Here is a 24980-nt window from a genome sequence, read left to right as displayed (position 1 = left end):
GGTCTATAAAATCATGACTGGTGAGGAGAAAGTGAATAAGGAAGTGTTATTTAAACTTTCACATTACACAAGAACCGGGGACATCCAATAAAATTGATAAGCGGATGGTGTAAAACAAACAAAAGGAAGGAATTCTTCCCACACCACACAGCCAACCTGTGGAACCTGTTGCAAACAAATGCCTGTGCTTTGTGACTAAGTCATCTTTTCACTCTCTCTTAGACAAACTGAATAAGTTGAGCGGCTCTGGACTTCCACTTTAAAGTAGGGATGCAAAATCCCATTTAATTGGTTAACCACTTAAATGCCAGGTTTAACTAGTTAACTCATTAAACAGGAAAGGGGTGCTCTGGCCAGGCTGGAGTGCCCCCACTCGTGGCATGCCAGGGATCAGGAGTTTTCCGCCGCGTGGCACTGCCATGGATAGGTGTGCTTTGGCTTGCCTAGAACAGCCCCCATGCCATAGGTGGGGGTTGCTCCAGTCGAGCCATAGCAGCCCTAGTCCCAGCACACCGGGCCAGAGCAGCCTGTCTGTGGCCTCCCTAGCCACTCTTCCCTCCAGAGGCCCGGGGGTACTTCTCCAGTCCATACTGGTTCACTAGAACTGGTAAACCTCACCCCTTTAGGATGAGATGTACTGATTAAACTTTAACATCCCTACAGTAAAGCAAGTCATAGGCACCAACTACATGAGCGCGCTAATAGTGAAGCACCCACAGAGAAAAACTAGCAGTTGCTCAGCACCCGCTGGTTGCCAAGCTCTCCCCACTTTCCTGACAGCGACTCCCAGCTGCTGCAGATACCTGTTTGTCAGTGTGCTTGATGCCCCAGGTGGGAGGAGAGAAGGGCAGACAGGTGAAGCTCAGGGAAGAGGGGAAAAGAGATTGGGTAGGGGTGAGGCAGAGAGCAGTGGGGGCTTAGGGGAGGAGTGGAGTGTCGAGCACCCCCAGCTTGAGGGGCAGTCAGTGTCTAAAAGAAGGTTTTATTCTAGCTGTTTTCTCAATGCTATCCAGTTTGTCAGAATCCGTTCTAAAGTGTGTGATACCAAAACTGGACACACTAATACCAGTAATAAAATTGGTGTTGTATAAAATATCAGTAACATGGTCCTATTTCTACTCCATTTTTCCTTGCTTTATGTCTGCAAGGTTTCTCTCAGCTTTCTTATCTGCCACAGTTGTAGCTGGGGAGCACATTCAGATGGTTGTCCACCATGAACCCAATGCTGACCCCTGAGTCTGCTGTTTCTCTGGATGTGCGGACATAAAAAGTGATAGTTAGATGATGCTCAGGGAAGGTGTCCTTGTCAGTCAAACACCTCTGAGGTGGTATTGTGCTGAGTTTCTCATCTGGCTTGATTTTTTTGTTTTTTTGGAGGATTTTTCGTTGACCTACCTTTTCTTTAAGTAAGCAGCTTCCAAAAAGTGTCTTAAATAGTATGGTATTTTGATGATTGAAGCCTTTACAAATGTTTAGAAACTTCATTGGTTTCTTCATCTCCCAGGCTCTCAGAATGTTTTAGTGACTCCCTATTCCCTTAATAGGCTAGTTTATGGTACTGTAGGTTTTGTTTTTTTTGTTTTTTTCCTGGATTCCAGTGAAAAGAATGTGCTTCCCTGACAGCATTCTATGGATTATTAAAGAAAATGTTTGAGGTTATGTTATGCATGCTGCATGAGGTGGGTGGAATATTAGCAGCACATGTGGTATGATTTGAAGGAATAAGTGGTAATAACTCATTTGTGTACAAATACGAGTACTGTTGTGATGAAAATATGAGTATTCTGATTACTAGGTTGCCCCTGTCGGGGCTCTCAGAGTTCACCTCAGGCTTCAGACCTTTATGCCAATGAGGTATAGAATTCCGTAACTCTTTCACTCACCCTTTGGGCCCATGGCTACCATAACCTTATAATAGTCATCTTTTATCCAGCGTACATGACTGAGTTTTGCCACCTGTATTTCTTCTCTGTAGGAACCTATGTTGAATAGTATACAGTGACCAGACAGACGCCTTAAAATCAAAATATCGTTTAACAACATGAACTGAAGCATTTAGAGAAAGGGAGGGGATTTTTAAAATGATCGTACATGCATGTGTATGTTACGTAAGGGTTTGGATGGTATCTAGATAATCCTAACACAGGTACCACAGTGCGTTTTAAGTGACTCCTGAACAAAGACTCTCCCCACTTGCAAGTGTGTTTCTTTTATTACTCGTCCTTTAGATCTTCTCTGTTTGTGGAGCTTTTCCAGTCCTGACATTGTCTCTTAACAGGGCTCAAGTGTTTGCTGAAAAGTAGCTTATCTTGAGCCATTGTTTCTATTCTTGCTTGTTTTTCCCAGAACAAAGCTTGCTTGTTGATATAGTAAACATCCCAATAACCAGGTCAACAAACCATATTCATTAAATATTAAGAGCAGCTCCAAAGCTGCTGTGATGATCATGTGAGAGTAAATTTTTTATAACAAAAAGGACTGTTAAGTAACTGCCAGACTGAGTCTGGACAACGATTTAGGTATAAGTAATGATTTTAAATGTACTCAGTCAGACCGCTAGCTTTCTTTTCTTTCAGGTGAAAATCTTCATTCAAGAAACAACAGGATAATGTTTTCTAAAAATTGTTAGTGTTTCCATGTGTACTTCTTCCCCATAATTATTTTGCTGTAGAAGCCTTAATTAAGAATTAAAAGGCATTTCAAGAAGTTCATGCTAATTATAAAGCAGTGAGGATTTGGATCTGTCTTGATAGATGATGTGATGTAGACAACTAGTGACTGGGCTACAGTGGGGAATCTTCAGACTTCAGTGACTTCATACAGAAAGAAAGGAAGCTCATTCCACTCCCAGTTGGTAAATTCCTTAACAGTTAGGCTATCTCATTCATTGTGGCCAAGATTGTTCCCTGTAGTGATGATTTCTTATGTGATCTGTAATTTTCTCTTGAGAGACAAACAATAAAAATACTACATCTTGGCCTTTCCTATTTCATATGTTTTAATAAATGCTGGAATTACAGAAGAGCTTGAATAAGTTATCAAAACATAATGTAATGGCTGTAAAGTTCAGGAATTCCAAAAGTCAATAAATATGACATAATGGAATAAATCTACTTGAAAATTTGCAAACTGGGTTTGGAGGTGTTGAAAAGCTTAGTTTGACTAATGCACAAGAATATGCAACATTTGTCTGTGAGGAAGCTGGAAAGATAATCCCTGTTTTTACAAACCTGCTCCAGTTGGTTTGAGAATCCTGAGTGTTTTGCATTTTCAGGGATGTTGAGTGAAAAACCTGTCCCCATTATAGTCAGTGTCTTAAATTCACAGAATCATAGGGCTGGAAGGGACCTCAGGAGGTCATCTAGTCCAGACCCTTGCTTCAAGCAGGGTGAATTCCCATTGGTTTTAATGGGTTCAGGATTTCATCTTCTATGTGTGGCATAACAGAGTAGTTCAAATGGAATCTGTTTTCTGTGCATTTATTATAAATTGTGCATTGCTGGAAGTAAGTTCACATGTACTTTGGTGATGTCTATACTAAAGTACCAGGAAATGTGAATTTGCAAGATGGACTGAATAGGGATTCCATCAGCAGCCTTTATTTAATAGTCTCAGCACAATATTATCTGTCAACTCTCTCTCATGTCCCTTGGCACCTATATAATTTGAGCACACACATGGCAGGCACATTAAGGTCTTATATCTACAAGCTGCATTTTTGACAGAAAAAAATTGAAATAAACAGGGTGAGATAGAAATGAAAGAAAAAGAAATTTGAAATCAGTTAAGCAAATCAGCTGGGTTTTAACAAATTTTTTGCAAAATTGTTAATAATTTTTCATATCTTTATGCCATTTTTTCATGACATTACATATTGTATTTTGTCATTGCCTCCCTTACCACTGAGCTACAGCTGCTTGAGTAAAACACAGCAACAGCATATCACAATGAGGCATATTGTAGGGAACCTTTGCAAGTTTGTAGCAATAATAATTATACAAGACTTTTAGCTTTTATACAATTATGCAAGCTTTTAGACTGAACATATGAATCTAGTACTGACACCTCAGCAGCCCCAACTGCAGGATTGGCTGGGAGGACAGGGAAGATGGGGAGCTGGCTGAGTGCCAGCTTCTCTTTTATTTTATTTTATTCATTTTATTTATTTATTAATGAAAAATGCATTGGCAGGTGATATTGCTCATATGCCATATTATTTTAGTAGCTACTAATGGGAATAAGGCTTCTGGGATCCACTACTGTGATCACTCCTTTTTTGTTGTCCCATCTGTCTGGAGCTTTATCTCCAACCGGTTTACTGCAACACAGCTCAGACCCTTTGTGTTTTCATTATGAGTGACTCTGTCAAGTACTTTGCAATACCTGCATGAAAGACGATGTTTGAAAATTGCAAAGGAGAGACCAACCTTCACTTTTATGATTCCCTGTGTAGGCTTCAGTTTTCTGTTAGAAGTACACCACCTGTTATGTATCTGTAACTGCAAGAATAGCCCTGCATGAGTTTTAGTAAGAACTAGTGGTGGCATTAACATTTTTCTTGGATGTTTACTTAACTTTTATGTTGGTTTTCATTTTAGCTTTGCTGTCGCAGTATAATGCGGTGTATGTATCCCTTCCAACATTACAAAGCTATAAATACAGATAAATGGGGAGAAAAATAAGGGGACACATTTAACGTAATGAGATGGTGTTCACACAATTAGCGACTGAGTGTCTGATTCCCTATATAGCACTTTGAGGTGCACATTGCCTGACATAGGAGGCACTTGAGATGACCTTGCAAGTCTTTTCGGAAGAACACCTGGCATATTTGGACAGGATTAAAATAGGAGGAAGAAATACTGTATCCTATGTCCTCGTTCTCCATGCCTGTTGCTGTGCCTGATTTGAGAGAGATTCTGTCCTTTCTCCCTTTCCCATTTCCTGGTCAGGTGCCGGATTACCAAATTTTCCATACTACTGGACGTCATCATAACCCCCACGCCCTAGTTCAAAACCCCCCATCATGGCTCATCACCCCCGCACCCAGCTGTGGCTCACCACTTCTTGAGCTCATGCTCCTGCAGCTTCTTCACCACCCCATGCATCTCCAGCTTCTGCACCCCCACACTCCGTGGCTCCAGCCCCTGCACTCCCTGGCTCCAGCCCCTGCATGCCCCGGCTCAACTCCACTCCCTGACTCCCCTGCAGCCCTAACCCATCCCAGGCTTAAGCCTCCCTCCCACAGCTCCAACCCACCACCCAAGCCCCACAACTTGTGGGAATTTTGAGGTACGCATGTCCTTGGGGGGTTTCTGTATGCTAGATCATCAAATTTTGCAGGATTATCTCCGTGAATGGGACTATTTTTGCAAGATGATAGACCATCAGTATTTCCAGATCATCAGAGGCCAGATTAAAGGAATTTTACTGTACATACATTTTAATAGTTCAGAGATTTCATTGAAAGTTGCAATGTCATTTAACAAATAACCTTTCAGGAAAATTAGGATCAAACTGCCTAAAGGATCTGCTCGTTTTAGATTGTTTGAAGTTGTATTTGTAAACAAAAGTTATAGAAACTCCTGTGTAGTTTTGTTTTGGTCTGTACCAAACATTAGAAGAAAATTATGCCTCAAGTTGTTTCAAATATTGGGGCTGTTTCAGCTTTCTGTGTGGCCTTCCATTCAGCTGTTTGCTTAAACTGAGCCAAAAGCCACTTTTGTAAGGATGATTTATTCTCACTCTTGAGCTGACAAGAATGGGTCTGGGGGAAAGCTAAATTCTACCATTTGGCATGAGCCTTCCATTTTTTGCTAATAGGATTCAAAAGTACAAGGAGAGAGAATGTAGAATTGGCCATGAACTCATTCTCCTGGGTAGTTGCAGGGCTCTCACCTTGTTGTTCTAAGAGCTTGCTTTTAGAAATTTCTTTTTTTAAATAAGCAACAATAATATGCAGCTGCCGCCGATCTGAAATCTGCAGCTGCTGTTCTTATCTCTAGGATGGGCCAAACCAAAACTCGAATACTTCTGAACTTAACATTTCAAGCCCTGGCTTGAAATGTTACAATTTGATTGTATCTCAGAGGAGAGTGTAGCTCGCTAATACAGATAAGTGGAAAGAGCATTTAGTTTTATCTGCTTTGCATTTAAGGGCATTATGCATAAAGAATTTGCTTGAAAAATATTTTTTCTTCTGATAAATAAGGGGAAGTAACTGGGTTCCCTGACTTCATCATTAGAACTCACCTTGCTCTGTGTTAGTGTAACTTAGGGCTTGTTTACTCAGTGGGCTAATACGTGCACTACAGGGTTGTGATTTCTAATGTATTGCACTTTAGTTTGTGCAATCATTTTTGTGAGGTGGGGGGCTACCCCCAAGAAATTTGGCAAAGTGTTCCAGGGCCACACTATTCTGTGTTTAAAGGAGGAGCTGTGGCGTCTGGAATGGAGGTTGGGTGCAGAAGGCTTTGGGTTGTAGGAAGCAGTGTAAGATCAGGGAGGGGGGTTGGGTACAGGTGAGGATTCCGACCTGGGAGAGGATTGTGGGTAAGTGCCCCTCGGCCAGAGTCGCTGCACCAGCAGATAGATCCCCAGGTTGCAACCACTCCCGCGATGGCTGTGGTTTGGCGCAAGGCTTCATAGTGGTGGGCAGTCTCCTAGACCTTCAGTGTCGTCTACATCATCCGTACCAAAACCTTCCTCCGAGCCCCAGGCTCAGTGGCTGGCTCCATGGTACTGGTGGATCCCATGGGGCTACACCAACTCTTTCAGCCTGCCCACTTGATGTTAGATGCCTCACTTTCCCAACCCATTCTGGTGCTTGGGGCCTCATGGGAAAAGAACCCATAAGGCCATGTGGACCACAGGGAGCAGCCTGCTTTTGACCACCAATTCTGTGTGAGAGTGTGGAACCCATGGTACCAATACTGAACTCATCGCCATCTGACTAGGTCATCACATGGCCCACTCGTGCAGTTCTCAGGAGGATTTGGAGGAACAAGCAGACTCCCTGTTCAACATCATCAACTTTACTCCTGCCAGTGTGGCCCTTACCCTTCACAAAGCAGTATCAAAGATTACCAATAAAGCCCCTGCTCTCTGCCTTCGTTCTGCAAAAGAATGGGACATAAGTACTTTTTTCCCCACTGAGGGGTACATGTACCCGAATGCTCATGATCTCCCCAGTTCCATGGCGGTCAAGGCAGTGAACCACAGGGAGAGTCAAGGGCAACGCAGAGCTACCCTCGAAAATAAAGAGTCTAGCTTTATTTCCAGGTATAGACTCCTGTCCTGCAATGGGATCTTAACCTGATTCTTTCCAGGCACATCAGCCCCTCCTTTGAGCTGCTGGGCTCCTATTCTCTTTCCCTCTTGTCATGGAAGGTTGCTTTCCTGGTGGTAGTGAAGTCAGTGAGGTGCATCTCAGAAATTAAGGCCTTGATCTAGGAACCACCATAAATGGCCTTTCATAGGGACGGAGCCCAGCTACAACCTCACCCAGCCTTCCATATGAACCAGACATATTTCTCTGTGTTCTATCCCAAGCAGAAGAAGACTCCAGAGGAGAGAGACCTCTTCACACCCTTGGCCTTTTATCTGGAATGCACCAAGTCTTTCCATAAATTGACCTAGCTCTTCATCACTACAATGGATAGGATGAAGGGCTTCCACTTTGCTCACAGAGGATTTCCAACCGGACCACCTCTTACACAAAGAATGGTTTTGAGCTGGCAAAGGTCGTGCCACCGCCTATCGTCAGAGCCCATTTGACTAGACTAGGCATCCTTGGCAAGCTTTAGATCGGGACCTCTGTAGAGCTCTGACGTGGTCCTATCCATATGTTCATGCTTCATTATGCCATCACTCAGCAGGCCGAAGACGACACTACATTTGGCAGAGCTGTGCTACCATCTACACAACTATGAGCTCCTATCCACCTCCATGGGTACTGCCTTGAGTTAGCTAATGTGGAATGGATATGAGCAAGCACTCAGAGAAGATGGTTACTTGTTCCATAGCTGATGCTCTTTTAGTTGTGTTGCATGTGCCCTTTTCATGATCCACCCTCCTTCCCCATTGTCAGAGTTTCCAGCCAGATGGAACGTAGGGTGGGAAGCAGGGGGAGAGAGAGAGGCGCCCCTTATACTGCACCATGTAAATGCCACTCCAGAGAGTGTCAGAGCTGCTTCCCTATGGACGCTACTCAGGGAAAAACTTCCAGGGTGGTGCATATAATGAGCATACACACCTAATGTGGAGTGGACATGAGCCATACATCTTAAAGAGTAGGCAACGGTCTTTTGCTTTCTTTGTTTGCTTGTTTGAAAAATGGGGAAAACACAACTGTATTGACTTCTACTTCTGACTTTATTATCACAGGAAAATCTGTTATCTCTGTGTGCTACATGTGACTAATCACACACATTTAATGGCTTTCCTTCCAACATTCACATGAAACCTCCTCCCAGTAAAGTAAATGTGAACCTCGTTCTCTTCTGTCTTTTTGTAAACATTCTTTTATTGCATTAATCACTCCTATTAAGGAGAGAATTTCTGCATTAAATCTTCTGTAAGAGTACAAGCAATATCACAAAAAAAGTATTGTTACAGCGGATTTTCCCTGCATTGCAATTATTATTTAAAATAATGCTGAGAGAATTCACTTATTTTTGGCAGACTAGTATATCATCTCTGTGCTTGTTATTACAACGGGTGTATTCTACTTAAAAGCACATTATGATGTCTGCTTGAAACTTTGTCTAGTTTTTTTCTTCCCTTTTGAGAGTCCAGTCGTGAACTGTTGTTTGATTTATATTTGGAGTTAGAGGGGAAAAAATTACCAAGTTTTATTAAGGAAATGTATCAATTTGCATTTTAATAATTTACCTCATACAACAATGTATATAAGCTTCCTAATTATCAGAGGAGCGGATGCCTTCTTTGCTGTTTCAGCTGTAATGGAGTGGGATTAGGGTGGAAAAACTACAAAGTTTAGTTTTAGCTATGTTAATATAAATTGTTGGGGAATCGTCTAGGAAAGAATGTTAGCAACAGCCTGAAAAACAAGCTGAGTTGTGGGACTGGCCTACAGGAGACATTGATTGGAGTCTTATCAGCATGGCAGTGATAGTTGACACAAAGTATGTGTATAAGGTGATTTGAGTATATCCACAACTGTAGATTCAGGAGAGGAGGGAACAAAGAACGGAACTCTGTGACACACCCACTTATTTTGTGACTGGAAATCCAAATTCTTGGGGTGAAATCCCAGACCCATTGATCTGAGTGGAGTTTCCCATAGACTTCAGGAGAGCTAGAATTTCACCACTAAGTCTCTAAGAACACAAATAAAGGCCCCATTTCACTTTACTGACACATCATATAGTTTGAAAGTTTTGTCTTTGTGGCATCCTCTACCTTTCATCTGTTGGGTCATGGTATTCAGTGACATTCTGCCTTTAATGTATGGCAAACAGGAATTCATTTGGGTTCCAGATTCTTTTTCCATCAAGATCAGTTGGCTATTTTTTAAAATTATTTTTAAGTGCACTTTTTAAAAATCTTGTTGTCTCTCATCTCTGAATAGCTCATTTTAGTGCATTTGCCTGTTCATCTTTCTTTCCCGCATCCTAATATGACATAGCTCACACCTGATAAAGAGGAATGAGCTGTGCTTCATTTCTAATTTTAAGGAGCAATTTAACTATAAAGTGGGGAAGCCAGAGATCCCAGATATCACCTCTATATGATGAATTAAGTGGAGTATAATTCTGGAATTTGCATTAGCTACTGTTCAGTTTTTCCAGTATACTTTTGGGCATGGTATTAAAGTGGATTTAAGGCTTATCTACACAGGCAAAAAGTTTGCCATAGTCATTCCACAGTAGCTCTGCAGGTGGGCAGTCTTATTCCGCATAAGAGTGCCTCTGTGCATTTGGCACGGAGAGCATCATGTGTACAAGTGGATTAAGATAAATCACAGAAAGGTACTCTTAATCATAGGTGTAGGAAATAGAGGTGCTGCTGTACCCCTACGCTTTCCACCTGGCTTCCCCACTCCCAGGGGCTGGACTTGCCGCTAGCTCCACCCATCTCATGTCCCAGCCTCCAGGCAGCCCCTCTAGGGTTCTGCAGGCCCTGCTGGCCTCAGCACACCCCCTACCCCAGTCCTGCTGCCCATTGTCCCAGTGGGCTCTGCGGCCCACCAGAGATCCAGGCCACTGGCCCTAGAGGCTGTGCTGCTGCTCCGGATCTTGCCACCAGCCTGGGGCACTGCAGCTGCCTCCACCTGTCGCTATGTTGCCATCACTCCCAGACTGGACAGATTGGATGCCATTTACAGCAATCGTGTGCTGTTAGCTGGTCCAGGAGAGTTGGCAACTCCAGTTATGACCTCAGCCTGGGGCAGTGAGGGGTGTAAACAGGTTTGGGGCAGCAGAGCTCATGATCTCTACCGTAAAATAAGTTCCAATTCTTTTGCTCTTGATGCAGAACAAGAGTATCCACGTGAGGAGCTAGTGCAGATGTTAGCAACCAAAATATCAAGAAAAGCCATTTTTTTCGAATTCAGTAAAAAAAAAAAAAAAAAAAAAAAAAAGTAATTCAAGAGCCACAAAGCATGTGAATGCAAGACAGTCCTTAATAAATAACGTCAAACCATAACTTTGTAACCCCTATTCTAAGAACAGTGCACACACAATGATTTGTAATGCAATACATGTTTGCTGTAGGACATTCACAAGCTTTGTACATATTCTCTCAAGGTTGCGTTTTAGGTTGTTGGCAAATTTCTCATTGCAAACGAGACATAAAGGGAGCCCAGACAAACTCGATGTAACTGTGAAGGATTGGGTCCATTCAGTTTAATTGTCTGTTTTCATCTTCAATCTTCCTCTTTTTTGAAGCCATTCCAACTCCACTTTAATTACGTCAATTTTACTTCACGTTTAATTTCAGTTTTCTTTCTTAAAATGCATGCTGTCCTTCACAGCAGGAATGCCACAAGTTTCTTTTTCCCTTTCAAAATCTAGATTTTATCAGCAATGCAATCAAAGCACAAATACAGTATCATATCCCACAATGCACTGTGCATATTAAAGGGAGAGATACCCAATGTTGTGAGATCACATGTTGTTTGCTCTTTAGATATGTGGTCATTTTGGGGCTTTTAGACATTCACCATCTATTGAAAAATAATCAGAAGGGTGGATTGTTTTTTGGGCTTCCTTTTTTTTTTCCTTTTCAATTATAGCACTGGGAGCCACAAAGAAGTCCTTAAAGAGCCCCAGGTTGCAGATTCCTGGACTAGTGTGTTCCAATTCCACACCCTCGCTTATTTTGCAATCACTTCCTCATGAAGACAATCCCTTCATGTAATAGTTGCACAACAGCTTCTTAGTCCAAATGTAAGGCCTGATGCTCGACACAACTGCAGATGACTCAGATGACTAAACCAGAACTTATGACCTTTTGGTGTCTGCAAATAGAGCAATGTAACTGCATAGTGCATTGCAAATAGCTGAGTTACCAAAGACTAAAAAGGGGGCTTTCCATAGCCTCTTTCACCATTAGAGTTCAGATTTGGACTGAGGTTTTTGATTAACCCTACAATAGAAGATCTTCAAGATCCCATCTACACTGCTTCCCACCTATTTAGTCCTCCCAACTCCCATACAAACAACTTTCATCACACCTCATATATACAGAGAGTAGAAAACCTACAAGAGTAGACTGCCATATGACATGGAAGGAGGACAGACAAGCTGGGGAGGTAGGCACCTCTGTGGAGGGAGACTGAAAGAACAGAGAGATTGAGCAGTGAGGAGGAGTTAGAGGGTGCTGAGAGAGTATGCAGTCCATTGGTAGCTCGTATTTCTGGATCTGTAAGCTGTTTGTCAGTGGGCAGAGCTCGTGAACGTGTAAGACATGCTGCAGAAACATGGATAACCTAAGACTACCACTCCTAGCATTAACCAGTGAGGAGAAGATGCCATGTACTAGTGTCTTTTCTTGTGCCATTCTCTTAAAGCTGAACATGAATCAAGAACGCCGTATAGTGTCCATGCTGTAGTACTGTTTCAAAATCTTGGATCTGTCCTGTTTTTCTATAGATCTGTTGTGTTCCAGTGGGTGGGCTATTCCCAGTTGTGCTACAGTTTTGCTGCTTCTTTGGGTCCTAAGCTGGAACAGCAATAATAAGTAGCAGCCCAGCTAGGAAGCTGTTTCAGTGGAATAGTATGAGATTGATTCATTCACTGCACTGAGTGTCCCATATGATCCTGACATGAAAAAGCTTGTATCCTGCCTAGCTCCTTCCCAGAGGTGTACCCAGTATCATTCTGCTTGTTTGAGTCCCAGCACTAAATACAGGGCAGCACTCTAACAGCACACTTAAGATAAACAACTTAAACAAGCATGAGCATTTGACTGGAAATCTCCCAAAAGCTAGTAGTTTCAACAGGTGGGCTGTGGGTGGCTGGGCATGTTTGGGGCTGCTGGAACATTGCTTACAAAGTTTTTGACAAACAGCTGCAAGTAGGTTGGAACAAAACAGATACTGTAACTACAGCAGTGCAGCCAGAGATTAATCACTCTTTAGAGTCTAAGCTGGGAAATTTCCAGCAGGTAATATTTGATAGGCCCTTGTTAGAACTTTCACATGTTGGTTTAGATCCTTGCAAAACATGAGGTGGTTCTCTGGAGCTGCGGGGGTACAGTGAGGCATTTTTTTCCCTTTGCTAACATTCTCATCTTCTCTCTCTAGGTGTATGATGAACAAGCAGTGGGCAGTCCTTGGGCCCTCCCCTGCACTATTCTAACGTCATGTGCCAGTATGACTGTTAACAGAGACACACATACGCCAGTACTCAGCAACCCAGGAAGAAACAGGAGAAGCTAAACACTGAGAGCAAATGACTGGACTGCTTGCAAAACTTCGGGAGCTAACTTTTTCTTCTCCTTCCCGGCTATTGTGAAACAGCTGGAAGAGCATAACTGCAGCAGCCTTTTTTGTGGATATTTTTTCTTTTCTTTATTTAATAATTTTTCCCCCTTTGCTTTGGATTTCAGTCTCTCAAACTGCACTGACCTCAAGTCCTGGACAGCAATATGTGTCATGTCATTGTAACTTGTCGCTCAATGCTGTGGACACTTCTGAGTATTGTAGTGGCTTTTGCAGAGCTCATAGCTTTCATGAGTGCAGATTGGCTAATTGGCAAACCCAAGCCTGTGAGCTCTGAGGAGACAGACAACGGAACAGGCGGCTCCCAGGAGCCTTACCATCCAACTTTGGGCATCTATGGGCGTTGTACCAGAATACCCCACATGCAGGTTTCCCGACGAGACACACTTTGTGGACCATATGCAGAGACCTTCAGTGAGATTGCCAGTGGATTCTGGCAGGCCACTGCTATTTTCCTTGCTATGGGGATCATGATTCTCTGTGCTGTGGCATTTGTCTCTGTCTTCACCATGTGTGTGCAGAGTGTCATGAAGAAAAGTATTTTTAATGTCTGTGGGTTGCTACAAGGGATTGCAGGTAAGTGCAATGTGACAGGAGCTGAATCCTTCCCCAACTATTTGCTGAATGTCTCTTCCATATGCCAGTGTTTAGGGATTTCTGTTGTCTTTGAATAGCTAATTAGCATCTCATACAGTGACACTAGCAGGAGGGTGAAAGATTGTGCTGTGCAAAGGTGAACAGATCAAAGTTTTCTTTGTTTCCGTTGAAGTCTTTGTTGTGTTTCTAAAGTGTGTTTCAGTAGTAAATTCTCTCCTTAGCTTTGCTCTGTGGTGTTAGCAAAAGCTGGCACCATCACAGTGTCTCTCTCTGCCTCTTGCTACTTTAATCATTTTTCCATTAGTTCTGAAGGCAGTTCTCTGTTCTCTGTGTCTCCCACTCTGGGGTCATGGTGAGAGTAAGCCGCTGTCATAGTGCAAAATTTGAGCGCCTGGGTCCCATTGTGTGCACTTATCCAGGAACACAGTTTGACCTTCGATACTTTCGGGAAATGAGACCCTTCCTCACTCCTCAGGGAGTTTAGTTGCTTTTTAAAGAGTGCAATGATTTTAACTTTTCTCTGCCCAAGTGACAGTCATTTCAACTGAAGAAATAAATTAGCTTCTGGTGACTTGTCATTTCCAAGTTTCCTGAGACCATTTGATAACATATTACTCAGTTTTATTGTATGTTTCCAGGAGCTTAACAAAAATTCTGTGCAGTGAGATCAAAACATGAAAGGTAAATTCTTCCCTATCCAGTGGATATTAGCGAGTACTTCTGGGAGTTTTCATAAATAAGCAGTGTAATAAAACACTGTCCTGTGCAAGTGCTTTGTATTATGCGTGCTACTCTGATCATTTCAGGATAGAGTATTCTTCAGATATAGCCATAAAGACCTACATGGATCTACTTGGGACTCTCCAGGGTGGCAGCAGGAAATGAGATCTGTACAAAGGTCTTTTCTTTCCCATCTGGGCTGTGCTCTCAACCAGATATGTTCAAACCATAGAAAGTGTTTTGTTCCAAAAAATGTTGGCATTTCAAACAGATTCTCATTTTAAACAGACCAGTTTCCCTGAACCTAGTACGTGTATGTGTAGCCAACCAGTGTCCTGTTGCCTGAACAGTAAGAGGCAATGCAAAAGTGCAAGTTTAATCTTTTCTAAGGCTAATTATATTTTGTGGTCACATGCAGACTAGTAGAAGGGTAGGGACATGAGAGTTTTGAGAGCATGGAAAGAGCCTTCCCCAGGCTGCATGCAAGGGAGCTCCAGGACTCTGTGAACTTAGCACCAGCTATGTGACTCACGACTCCTGAAAATGGGGGACGAGAGGGTCAGGCCTGGCAGCAGCCAGTAAAGCTACAAGTGCAGTGCGTATTGTACCCTGCAATAGGGTGGGATAGCAGCCATTATTCCCCTACACTCCCTGGGGATGCAGAAAAAAGTCGTCATACTTGCTTCACACTATCCTACCCTGTATAAGCTGGTGCCTTCAAGGTGCAATACAGCCCTAACTTGGCTCCAGATGCACTTGTTTAGATGGTGGCAGACAACTAGCAAAGAGATTTTTTTTTTTTTAAATTAAAAAAATGCATCTTTTTTTTACCTGACAACTCCTTGTTTTTGGAAATTCACCATCACAAATGTGAAACATTATATGGATCTGAATGTCGGAGCCTTAGAATCTCATTGTATATTTTGACTTTTCAGCTTCTTAAATTGCCACTTATTTCAGAAGCTAGCAGATCAACCATAATTTTGCTGTGCTGATGTTCCCTTATTTTTAAAATAAGGTGAATATTTATAAAGATTCAAATGTCAAAATTAGTAGGAAGCAGATTCCTGTACCTTGAGAGACTGTCCCAGACTGGAGCCCTGTTCTAGTCACCTTTGAAAAGGGAATATGAGAAAAAGACTTGTATGTTTTATAATTGAACCAGCTGTGCCTTTTCTTAGAATTGAGAATTGAATAGTCTCAAGAATTGAGCTGTGTGTTGGGTAAAACATTTTTGTGTGTTAGGGAAGACATTGGTCCCTCTTTATTGAGAAGTGCTATGAATGGAAGTGCTTCTTTCTTACAATGTAGCTAAATCCACATAGGGTAAATCAGGGCAATTGAAAGGTCACATTATTTAAACTGTTGCTATGGCAAAGGTTCATATAATCATTTGCAGTCAGCCATCTTGTGGCTAGTGGCTTGTTCTCTCAATATTAAATACACTGAGTTTATTGCTCTGTTGTGCCAACCATATTGCTGGATCTGGATAGCTGAAAATGTTTTTCTAATGACTTGTCACAGCTGTGAGGTTTAATTTTTTCAGATCCCGATTTTGGAAAACATTTAACCAAATGGTGAAGGAGGACAGCTGTCAGCATGGTTGAACTTAAAGTAACAGAATTACAGTAAACTCTGTCTTATCTGCTATTCATTCAACTGGAACTCTGAAATTACTGTTACAACCCCTGGCTGGCTCTGCTCCAGGTTCCCTGGCCTGCGCTGCCCCCCTGCTACCCAGGGCTGAAGCTGTCAATTCTCAGCCTCTAGGGTGCTGGGGTGGCCCAGCCAGATCTCTGGGGCTGTAGCTACTGGCGGGGCTCCACCCCCTGCCAGCTCCCAGCCCTGGGGTTCTCCTGGCCCTAGGGCTGCCGGAGTTAACTCATCCAGATCCCTGGGGCTGCAGCTGCTGGGATTCTCCTGGCTCGGGTGGAGCTCTGCTCCCCAGTCCCAGTCAGCTCCCCTGCCGTGGGGCTGCCAGCAGAGCTCCCTTATCTCTGACTGGCTCCCTGAGTTTCCCCAACCCCGGAGCTGCCAGAGTTCCCCTGGCCAGCTCTCCAAGGCTAAAGTTGCTGGTGGGGTAGCTGACCGTGGGGCTGGTTGGGTCTTTGCCACACAGTCATGATTCCAGTGCCTGGGGATACTGGTGGGGCTCCGCAGTCCAGCCTGCTCCCAGCCTTGGGGCTGGCAGGGTTCCCCACCCCTCCACTGGGGATCCCACTGCTTCTTTCTGTTATCCAGCATACTTGAATATCCAGCAGCCTCCTGGTCCAAGAGTTGCCGGATTTGAAAGAGTTTACTGTATCACAGTATTCCCACTTCTAGAGTAATGCTACAACTGTTAAAGCTCACATAGGCCAGCCATGTGTGGTCTTGACCCATGGTCTGAAATTTTCTGATCTTTCAAATAAGATTCTGTAAATAATCAGGAGGAATATCATTCATAAGGTAGCTTTGCCTTTGTGGGTATGTGTGTACATACGTACTTCAGACTACAACCACAGCACAAGCATTTACAGGAACTAAGAATCTAGCAGACTTAATCACATTTAAAATCTCTATATCTTTACCACAAGGACTGAATATAATTAAAAACATTCTGCAAGTTGATCTATCATGAAAAAAATACTGGACACTGCATGTATCAATTTCTGTCTAGCATCTTGTGTTGTGACCTGGGTGTTGTCTGAGGTGAAATTTAGATTACAAAATTGCATCCCTTTTTGTTAAGGCATTGGTTCAACTTTTGCGCATACACAGATGTATGGTGCTCCTGTTTAGGTCAGTAGGAAGCACATGCATATCTAGTTGACAGGGAGATTTTGTGTGTGGTAGACAATCGGAAGTATAAAGCTTAGTAAAAAAAAAATATATATATATATATATATTTGCTTATTCTTTTAGAACCTTGGTGGAATTCCTTTGTAGTACAGCCATGGTGTCCAACCAGTTCTGAAGCATAGTGGCTACTGCTATAGTTAACTGGCCACATTATTCTGAAAATATATTTGTTTTCAAGCCAACTAGCAACACTCAATGAGCCAAATAGACACAGGTACCTAGTGGCTAGTCTGTTGGACACCACAGTAGTAGAGTAAGTCTTTCAGCATTTGCTTTTAAGCCTGCAATTCATTTTATGGTGGAAGTGCAGCAGAATTAATTGGTGATCTTAATTTTGTAAACACATCACACCATCAAGAAACAAATCTGTCATCTGCTCCAAAGAGTGGAACTATATCATTAGATAAATAATTATCACCTAGCATCTAGAAGCCTGAACAAGCATTCATTTGAATGTCTTTGTGAAACGTGTTTTTAAGTTGATTGAATCACTTGGAATGCTACTGGTAAATGATGCACTCTTCTAAAATACATATGATAATTGATAAGCAAATAATTCAACGTAGATTGTCAGGCTAACTGTCCAGTTGTAGGCTGTTAATTATCAACAGTCCATGGATGGTTAGTGCATCTTTTTTTTTTTTTTTTTTTTTTTTTTTTTGCATTATGATAGTACTTAGAGACCCCAGTCAGGACTTGGGATCCCACTGTGGTAACTGTGTAGAGACCCTTAATAATCCCTGCCAAAGAGTTTACAATATAAGTAGATAGTGGTAATGAACAGCTTTCTGATCATGGCGTTCACGTGTACCCTTTATTTTTGTCTCTTGGCTGACAGTGTAATTTGTATAAAAAAGCAGAGAGTCTGATAATGACATCAGACTTCAGGCTGAGGTGCAATGTAGTTTCCTTAACAGATTGGTAATTATAAACTTTTTTTTTTTAAATCAGCCTTATAGGTATATTTTTAAAAAAATCCGAAATTGAAGCTTAGGCTGTAAATGAATCGTAAGTAGGTAGCACTGAGTTTGAAAGCTAGGCAGATTCTGTCCTTCATTTATATGAATTTGGCTGAAACAGCAATCTGCCCTAATGATTTCAAACTGGCTTATGAATGTATGGCCTGGGACTTGTCAGCAGAAGCCTTCAGAGACACTCTAACCAAATGTCAGAACAATGGAACCAGATTAGCAGAGTGAATAACTTGACATTATCTGAACTCTGAGACATGAGCAGGCCAATCTGTTTCCGTACAAGGAACTGCACAATGTAACTCTGCCACAGCTCTATAAACGCAATAAAACATTTCATTTTCTACTTTCATTTGAATAAACTGCCTTTCTTTGGTGAAACAAGACTGTATTGCCACCCAGACCTGTTAAATGGATTATGTAGCCCATGTAGGTATGTTCTGAAACAGTAGTTCCCAAACTTTTCAGCATTGTGCCCCCCATTTGATTTTTGAAAAACCTTTGCGCCCCGCCTCTTCTTTACCTCATCCAACCCCCGTTAACGAAAAATTCAACTTGTAATTTCAAATAAACACAAAAACTTGATATAAAAATGTTGTTTAAAATTAAAAATAAGTACAAATCATTTTTCTTAGCCCCTTGGGGGTGCCTGGTGCAGCCTCAGCTGGCCAGCTGCCTGAGCCCTGCGCTGCCAGAACTGCCTGTCCGAGCCAACAGAGCCCTGTACTGCTGGGGCCAGTTGCTGGCCCACCAGCCACCACAGCCAACATCCCACCCGCTCACTCACCAGCCACCCAAGTCCTGCGCTGCTGGGGCCAGCTGCCCACATACCGGCTCAAGCCGCCCGAGCCCAGTGATTCCAGGGCCAGCCACCCAAGGCCCACAAGCTCCCCCACCTGAGCATCTCCTCTCCCCCAACCAGGCACTACCATTCCCCCCCGCCGCCACTGTCACCGTATCCCCCTCCCCTGAGCCAGGCACTCCCAGCGCACCATCTAATCTCCCCCTCCCTCTCAACCCATACTCATTCACCTTTGCAGGACAGGAGGCAGCTAGCTTCCCATGGCTCTTTGCTGGCTGTCTGCTTTTCATAGTGGCTGCGCCAGGTCACCCATGTAAAATGGCAGGGCCTGAGAGCCAGAAGCAAAGGCCAGCTTTTTCTTTGGGTGGGAGAAATGATGGAGGGGAGACTGGGTCACCTTGCAACCCATGGAATTGCTTCATGCCCCACAGTTTGGGAAATCATGTTCTAAAACCTTTTCATAATGTGGACCGTGATTTATTAGAGAGCCACCTTGTGCCCTTCCTTTCTTTGTCCTTCTCCCTTGCTGCCAGACTGGTACACCCCCCGTACTTTAGTTCTCCACACTGTGACACTCAAAGCCGTTCCATCCCATATTATTATTTAACATTTACATTGAGGTAGCAGCTAAAGGCCACGATCTGGTGGGGACTCCCATTGGATTTGGCATTGTACAAACATATAATAAACAATAGCCCCTGCCCACAAATAGCTTAGTGTGTAGAAGACAAGACATAACAGGTGGTGAAATAAACAAGCAGGCCTGGGTGGCATGGATTAAATGGAGAAATATAACAGGATGTGCAAATTCTCAGTTTGTCAGTAGCAGTGATCACAACTCTCCACTCACCAAGTGTTACCAATTTGCAGTTTATCGTCAGTTCCTTCACCATCATCACGGTTTTCCTCACTCCCGAGGAAATCAAAATCTCCATGTACAGAGGATTAATTTCCCCTCCACAATGAACATCAGTTTTCCCCACTGAAATTCAGCACATGCTTTCAATCAATGCCATTCCCCACAGCAGAATCTCAGTTTGCTTCAAACAGCTGTCCAGCAGGTAACTTAGCCTCCTCCCATGTGAAGTTCTTTCCAGGATCGCACTCTCGGTATGTGAATTCTCACCATACTCAATGCCCTCGTTTCCATCAATGTCCTCTCTCCCTAATCTGATCCTTTTCTCCAACTATATTTCCCTATGTGCTCCTCCTATTACTTCCCCGTGGGGCTGCCCAGCCCTCCACAGACCACAGGTTGAATGGTTCTCCGGAGCACAGTTATGGAACTTATGAGCTAATCTTTTGTTAATAACAGTGATTTTGGGTAAATTTTTGCCTCTCTGGATTTCTCATAAGAGGAGAATCTGGTTTATTTCAGTTGTTAAAATAAGAGCAATCAAATAAGATCATCCATTTAAAAAAATCTCTAGCCTGCAGTTGGATTGAGCTGCATGTAACAACATAATCACTGCTGCCAGAAAGGATAGTAGCTGAATAACAGTGGAGGTGGTGCAATATGTTGTTTTTTGGTGAAAGTGTATAGACTTCATTTATTTTTGTTTTGTATGTCTCCTGCAGAGAAAAAGACAATTGTGTCGCATCTCTCCTTGTTGCCTCAAGAAAGATTCAGACTTAAATACATTCCGTATTTTCTTAGTGCCATACTTAAATTTTAGTGCTGGGTTAAAAACAGTGGAAACTGATCCACTGTTGTTAGTTGGCACTAAAACTCCTGTGTGTGTGTTGTTACACACCAGCTGTTCATTGTGGATTTGAGGTTGTTAGGGAGTGTCATTGGGCCACTATTACATTCTCATGACAGATCACCTATTTGGAGGATAAATGTACAGTCATTTGATGAAATGTGCTGATGACAGAAACCAGGTTGGGAAGAAAGGAGGTCAAAGTTCAGAATTAAACAGCATGGAACTCTACTGAGGTAAGATGTTTATACAGTCTGATACACAGGAGCATAAAATAGTCTGGCCAAGGACTATCAATACTTCATGTATGTGAAGGATTGCATAAAAGCTGTGACATCCCCATCCCACCTCAATCCACATTGAACAGTTTATGGGTACCAAAGAATCCTCTTCTATCTTTGATAGCTGAGCTATTTTTATTGCTTGTGTAGTGCCATAAATGTGTTTGATGCCTTATGGATAATTAACATTGGTGTTTCCTGTAACAAAGAGCTTAATTACTTCCCCATTGACATGGACAGCTTGATATTTTTATAGACCCAAAATGTAGCCAGTCTTCAAAGATTTTTCTCCCCCACCCTGTTATTTGGGACATGCTCAATTGAACCACCAGGGCTCTACCATTGACCCTGGTACTTCTCACTGTTGCTAGGAATAAGGGAGCGGAGGTCGACAGGAGAGATTCTATTATCGACCTTCCGCTGTGGGGAGGGTAAAAAAAGAAAATATTGAGTTATAATATGTCGACTCCAGCTATGCAGTTGGAGTTGTGTATCTTAAATCGACTTTTCGACATGGTCTTAATTTCTATAATGTTCTGAACAGCGTGGTACAAAGCCTCCTCTAATTTACATGGCCACATGCCAGTGTGACAGCTAATACATATTTGGCTGCTGAAAGTTCAGACTCGGGGGACTGCTGTGTGGAGGAAGGAGGGAGAATATGCCAAAGAAGGAAAGCTGTGCTACCCTTAAGTATATAACATGCTAAACAGCCAGGGAAATAAAGGTATAGTATGACTGAGTTTAAAAGAAACATTGTAGAAATATATCCCTATTTTAAAAAAAAAGCTGTGCAGAGTTTGTTTGGACTGTGGCATGTGGTCTGGTGTGATATTATGAAGATTTGCTCATGGAGGTGGGTGTACGTGTTGCTTCTTTATTGTTTTATAAAAAATGATATTTTTACGAAATAAGAATGTTGGTCATTGTGCCACTGTTCATGTCAGTGGTACCTGATGACAAATTGAAGTAACAGGGTGGTGAGTGTGTCTAGGTATCCAAAACAAAAGGTTCATTTGGGCAACTGGCATGTGTCAGTGCAGAGGGAAGGCGGGGGTGACAGCAAGGGAGGAGGAGACAGAAAGAAAAGGATGCTCAGTACTTCCATTGTTTCTTTTTTAAGACTAAAACGAGGACATGGGGCAGTGCTGGGCTGGGTGAGAGAAAACCAATACACAAACGCCACTCAGCTTCCTTTTGGCTTTTTCTCAGTGGCCGTCACTCTCTTGGCCTGCCTCCTCACCATTCTCTCTGCCACATTGATTCACCCCCCCACTCTTTCTGCAGGAGCAGTTCTTTCTGAGCCTACTTCCTTTCCTCCACCCTTCAGTCACCTCCTGTAGTCAGGAGCATAGGCTCCTTAGTCCATCGGTGCCCTGCCACAATCTGGTATTCTCTGGGGGGAGGCTTTGCTGCTGGGTCAGTAGTCACTTGGCTCTCAATGCAGCTGTTCTGCTTGAATGATGGTTCTCATGACAACATCACATGGAGTCAGAGCGAGTTCGGCTGGCACCTGGCTCTGAATCAGACTGCGGGATAGGTCTGGATTGATGCCTTATGATGGAGGCCAACTTTGAGAGAGATTCTGGAGCAGCGAGGAAATGTGGCAGCATATGAAATACTGGGGGTTAGATAAGTGCCTGTTGTGTGTCACAAGGTCAGCTAGCTGACAGGGCCCTGAGGTGACCAGGTCACCTTCAAGTCTTTTTATTTCAAAGACAATAATAATAATAATATATGGAGGTACACATCTCATAGAGCTGGAAGGGACCTCAGGGGGTCATTTAGTCCAGCTCCCTGCCCTCTTGGCAGGACCAAGAGCAATCTCCCTACCACCCCCCCTTTTTTTTAAATCTATTTTGCCACAGATCCTAAATGGCCCCTTCAAGGATTGAGCTCACAACAGTGGGTTTAGCAGGCCAATGCTCAAACCACTGAGGTATCCCTCCCTCTGGGAGGGCTGCCACTGAGACATCATTTCTGTTAGTCTAGATCTGTATTAGGCCTTGTCCTGCCAGGAGGGCAGGGGACCGAACTTGATGAATTCTCGAGGTCCCTTCCAGTTCCAGTATTCTATCGTTCTGTGATTGCACAGTCAGGTCATTTCAGCTGTTGCCAAGATAGGCCGGTACGAACACACTGACCCTCCTTACTGGAGTCATAGTAACGCTTGGTGTGTTCTTGGAGGCCCAGCAGATTATACACTCTCAGTCTTCACTGATTAGGTTTGGCAATGACATTATCTTGTTTTCATTCCTAGCAAATATAGCTTGTAAACTAAAGAAAAAGTCTAGCCCCTTTAATAGGATTGCATGGAGTATCTTTTCCATTGAAAAACATTTTATCTTGCTGTGCATGAATCCCAGATTCCATTAACTGTACTAATCTGTGCTGAGAGTCTCCAGTAGCCAGGCTACAGGGGTAATGAGGCACTTTATAAAACCTTGGGTTTTTTCTTTAAGATTTTAGATAATACGATACTGACTGCCCCCTGTTAAACATCAGGACAAATAGAAGAGAGTTGCAAGCTTCACTTCCTGATCTCATGAGGCAGGGGTGGGAAACCTTTTTGAGCAGGAGCCACTGGCCAATAGAAAGCAGTTTCATGCAAGGGAAACCCCCAAAACCACAACACCCCGTTAAAAACCTCACAGATGTGGGCCCCCAACTGAGAAGCGGAAAAGATGTTCACTACCCTCAAGTTCCACCCCAGAGCCGTGGGACACAAGGATAGTACATTTTGTGAAGCCCCCCTGGCTCGGGAGGGGCCAAAAATGAGGCATTTGGGTGCATAGGAGACGGTGCTGGGGAGTGAACTGGGGAGGGGATGTGGGGCACGGGCAAGAGGTAGGGTGCAGGATATAGCTTATGTGCAAGTCTGGGGGGGGCAGGGTGCATGAGTGGGGGGCTGGGCAGGAGTTAGGGCTCAGGAGTGGGCTGAGAGAGTGCAGGGACATGAGGTGTGGGGTCTGAGTGGGAGGTGGGGTACAGGAGCATGATGGGGTTAGGGTGAGGTCTGGAAGGGGGTGCAGGGGCAGTGAGGGGGTCTGGAAGGTAGTGGGCTGCAGTTTAGGGTCTGGGCAGGAGGGCGCAGGGGATGGGGGTGCCTCCCTGGCTCTGTAAGCTTTAGGGAACCACCCCCACCGTCACTGCTGTCCCCCGCAATTCAGCCAACGGGAGCGTTGGGTCAGGTTTCTGAAGAGTGGAGACCAAACAGAACCTCCAGGCCAAATCTGAGCCAAGCTTGCCTGGATCAGGCCTGTGAGATTTGGGGCTCTTCTCTCCCGCTCCAGCAGGGAGCTGGTGCTGCTGCTCCCACCAGAGCACACACCCACACATGCACACTGTGGGTCTGGAGCTAAACATTGTCATGTAGACCAGTTGTGTCCAATAGGATTCATCCCGATCACCCCAGCTCACCCCCGCCCTCGCAGAGTCTGGCATCAGCCGCCTCTCCCTCTTGCCCCCCACAGAGCGTGGCACCCACTGTCCCAACTGCCAGTGACTCACCAGCGCCCCCGTGGCCAGACGTGCGCCAGGCCTCCCCCAGCTGCTGGGCCGCGCAGCCGGAAACGCGTGCTGGGCCCCGTGGCTGGAAATACGCCCCTCCTGTCCCACAATTGCTGGCCCCATGGCTGTAGCTGCAGCTAGAGCAGCACTCGCCACTGCCACCATGTGCTTTTCCCACAAAGCGGTGGGGCACGTGTGCTGAGCGGAGGGCAGGCAGAGGCTGTGGTGTCCTGTTTGCCACATTGGACACTGTAGATGTAGACATTCAGTCTCTAGCCTGAGCCCAAGTATCTACACAGCAATTTCGAAGCACTACGTGCCTGCTTCCAGACAACGTTTACTTCCTGTGTAGAAATAGCCATAGTCTACCTCTTTCAACATGTGGGGATGCGAACACTGAAGGGGGTTGTCCAAGACAGATAGATAGATAGAAACCTGAATTTAGTTCATAATCACTGAAGATATGTTTTCATTGAGCTTAATAACAAGAAACTGTTTAAAGCATCCCTGTTAGTTGAGAGGGCCTGAGGGTCCAGCCCGTTAGTTGCCCTGTTCTTGCTATTGGCTTAGGAATGTGAAGTGGCAGCG

The 24980-nt window shown here is 43.8% G+C and overlaps 1 protein-coding gene across 1 annotated transcript in view; it reads left to right on the top strand.

The window, feature by feature from the left end:
- LHFPL2 (LHFPL tetraspan subfamily member 2) overlaps nucleotides 1-24980 on the top strand; it is a 185193-nt gene that overhangs the window by 138897 nt on the left and 21316 nt on the right. The window contains exon 3 of the mRNA XM_074995456.1: nucleotides 12770-13543. Within this exon, the coding sequence (XP_074851557.1) occupies nucleotides 13114-13543 (430 nt within the window). The 5' untranslated portion in view covers nucleotides 12770-13113. The remainder of the gene's footprint in view (nucleotides 1-12769; nucleotides 13544-24980) is intronic.

The sequence above is a fragment of the Carettochelys insculpta genome, chromosome 5 (assembly GCF_033958435.1).
Source record: "Carettochelys insculpta isolate YL-2023 chromosome 5, ASM3395843v1, whole genome shotgun sequence".
NCBI classification, from domain to species: domain Eukaryota; kingdom Metazoa; phylum Chordata; order Testudines; family Carettochelyidae; genus Carettochelys; species Carettochelys insculpta.
This window is presented reverse-complemented; position numbering and strand designations above follow the sequence as displayed.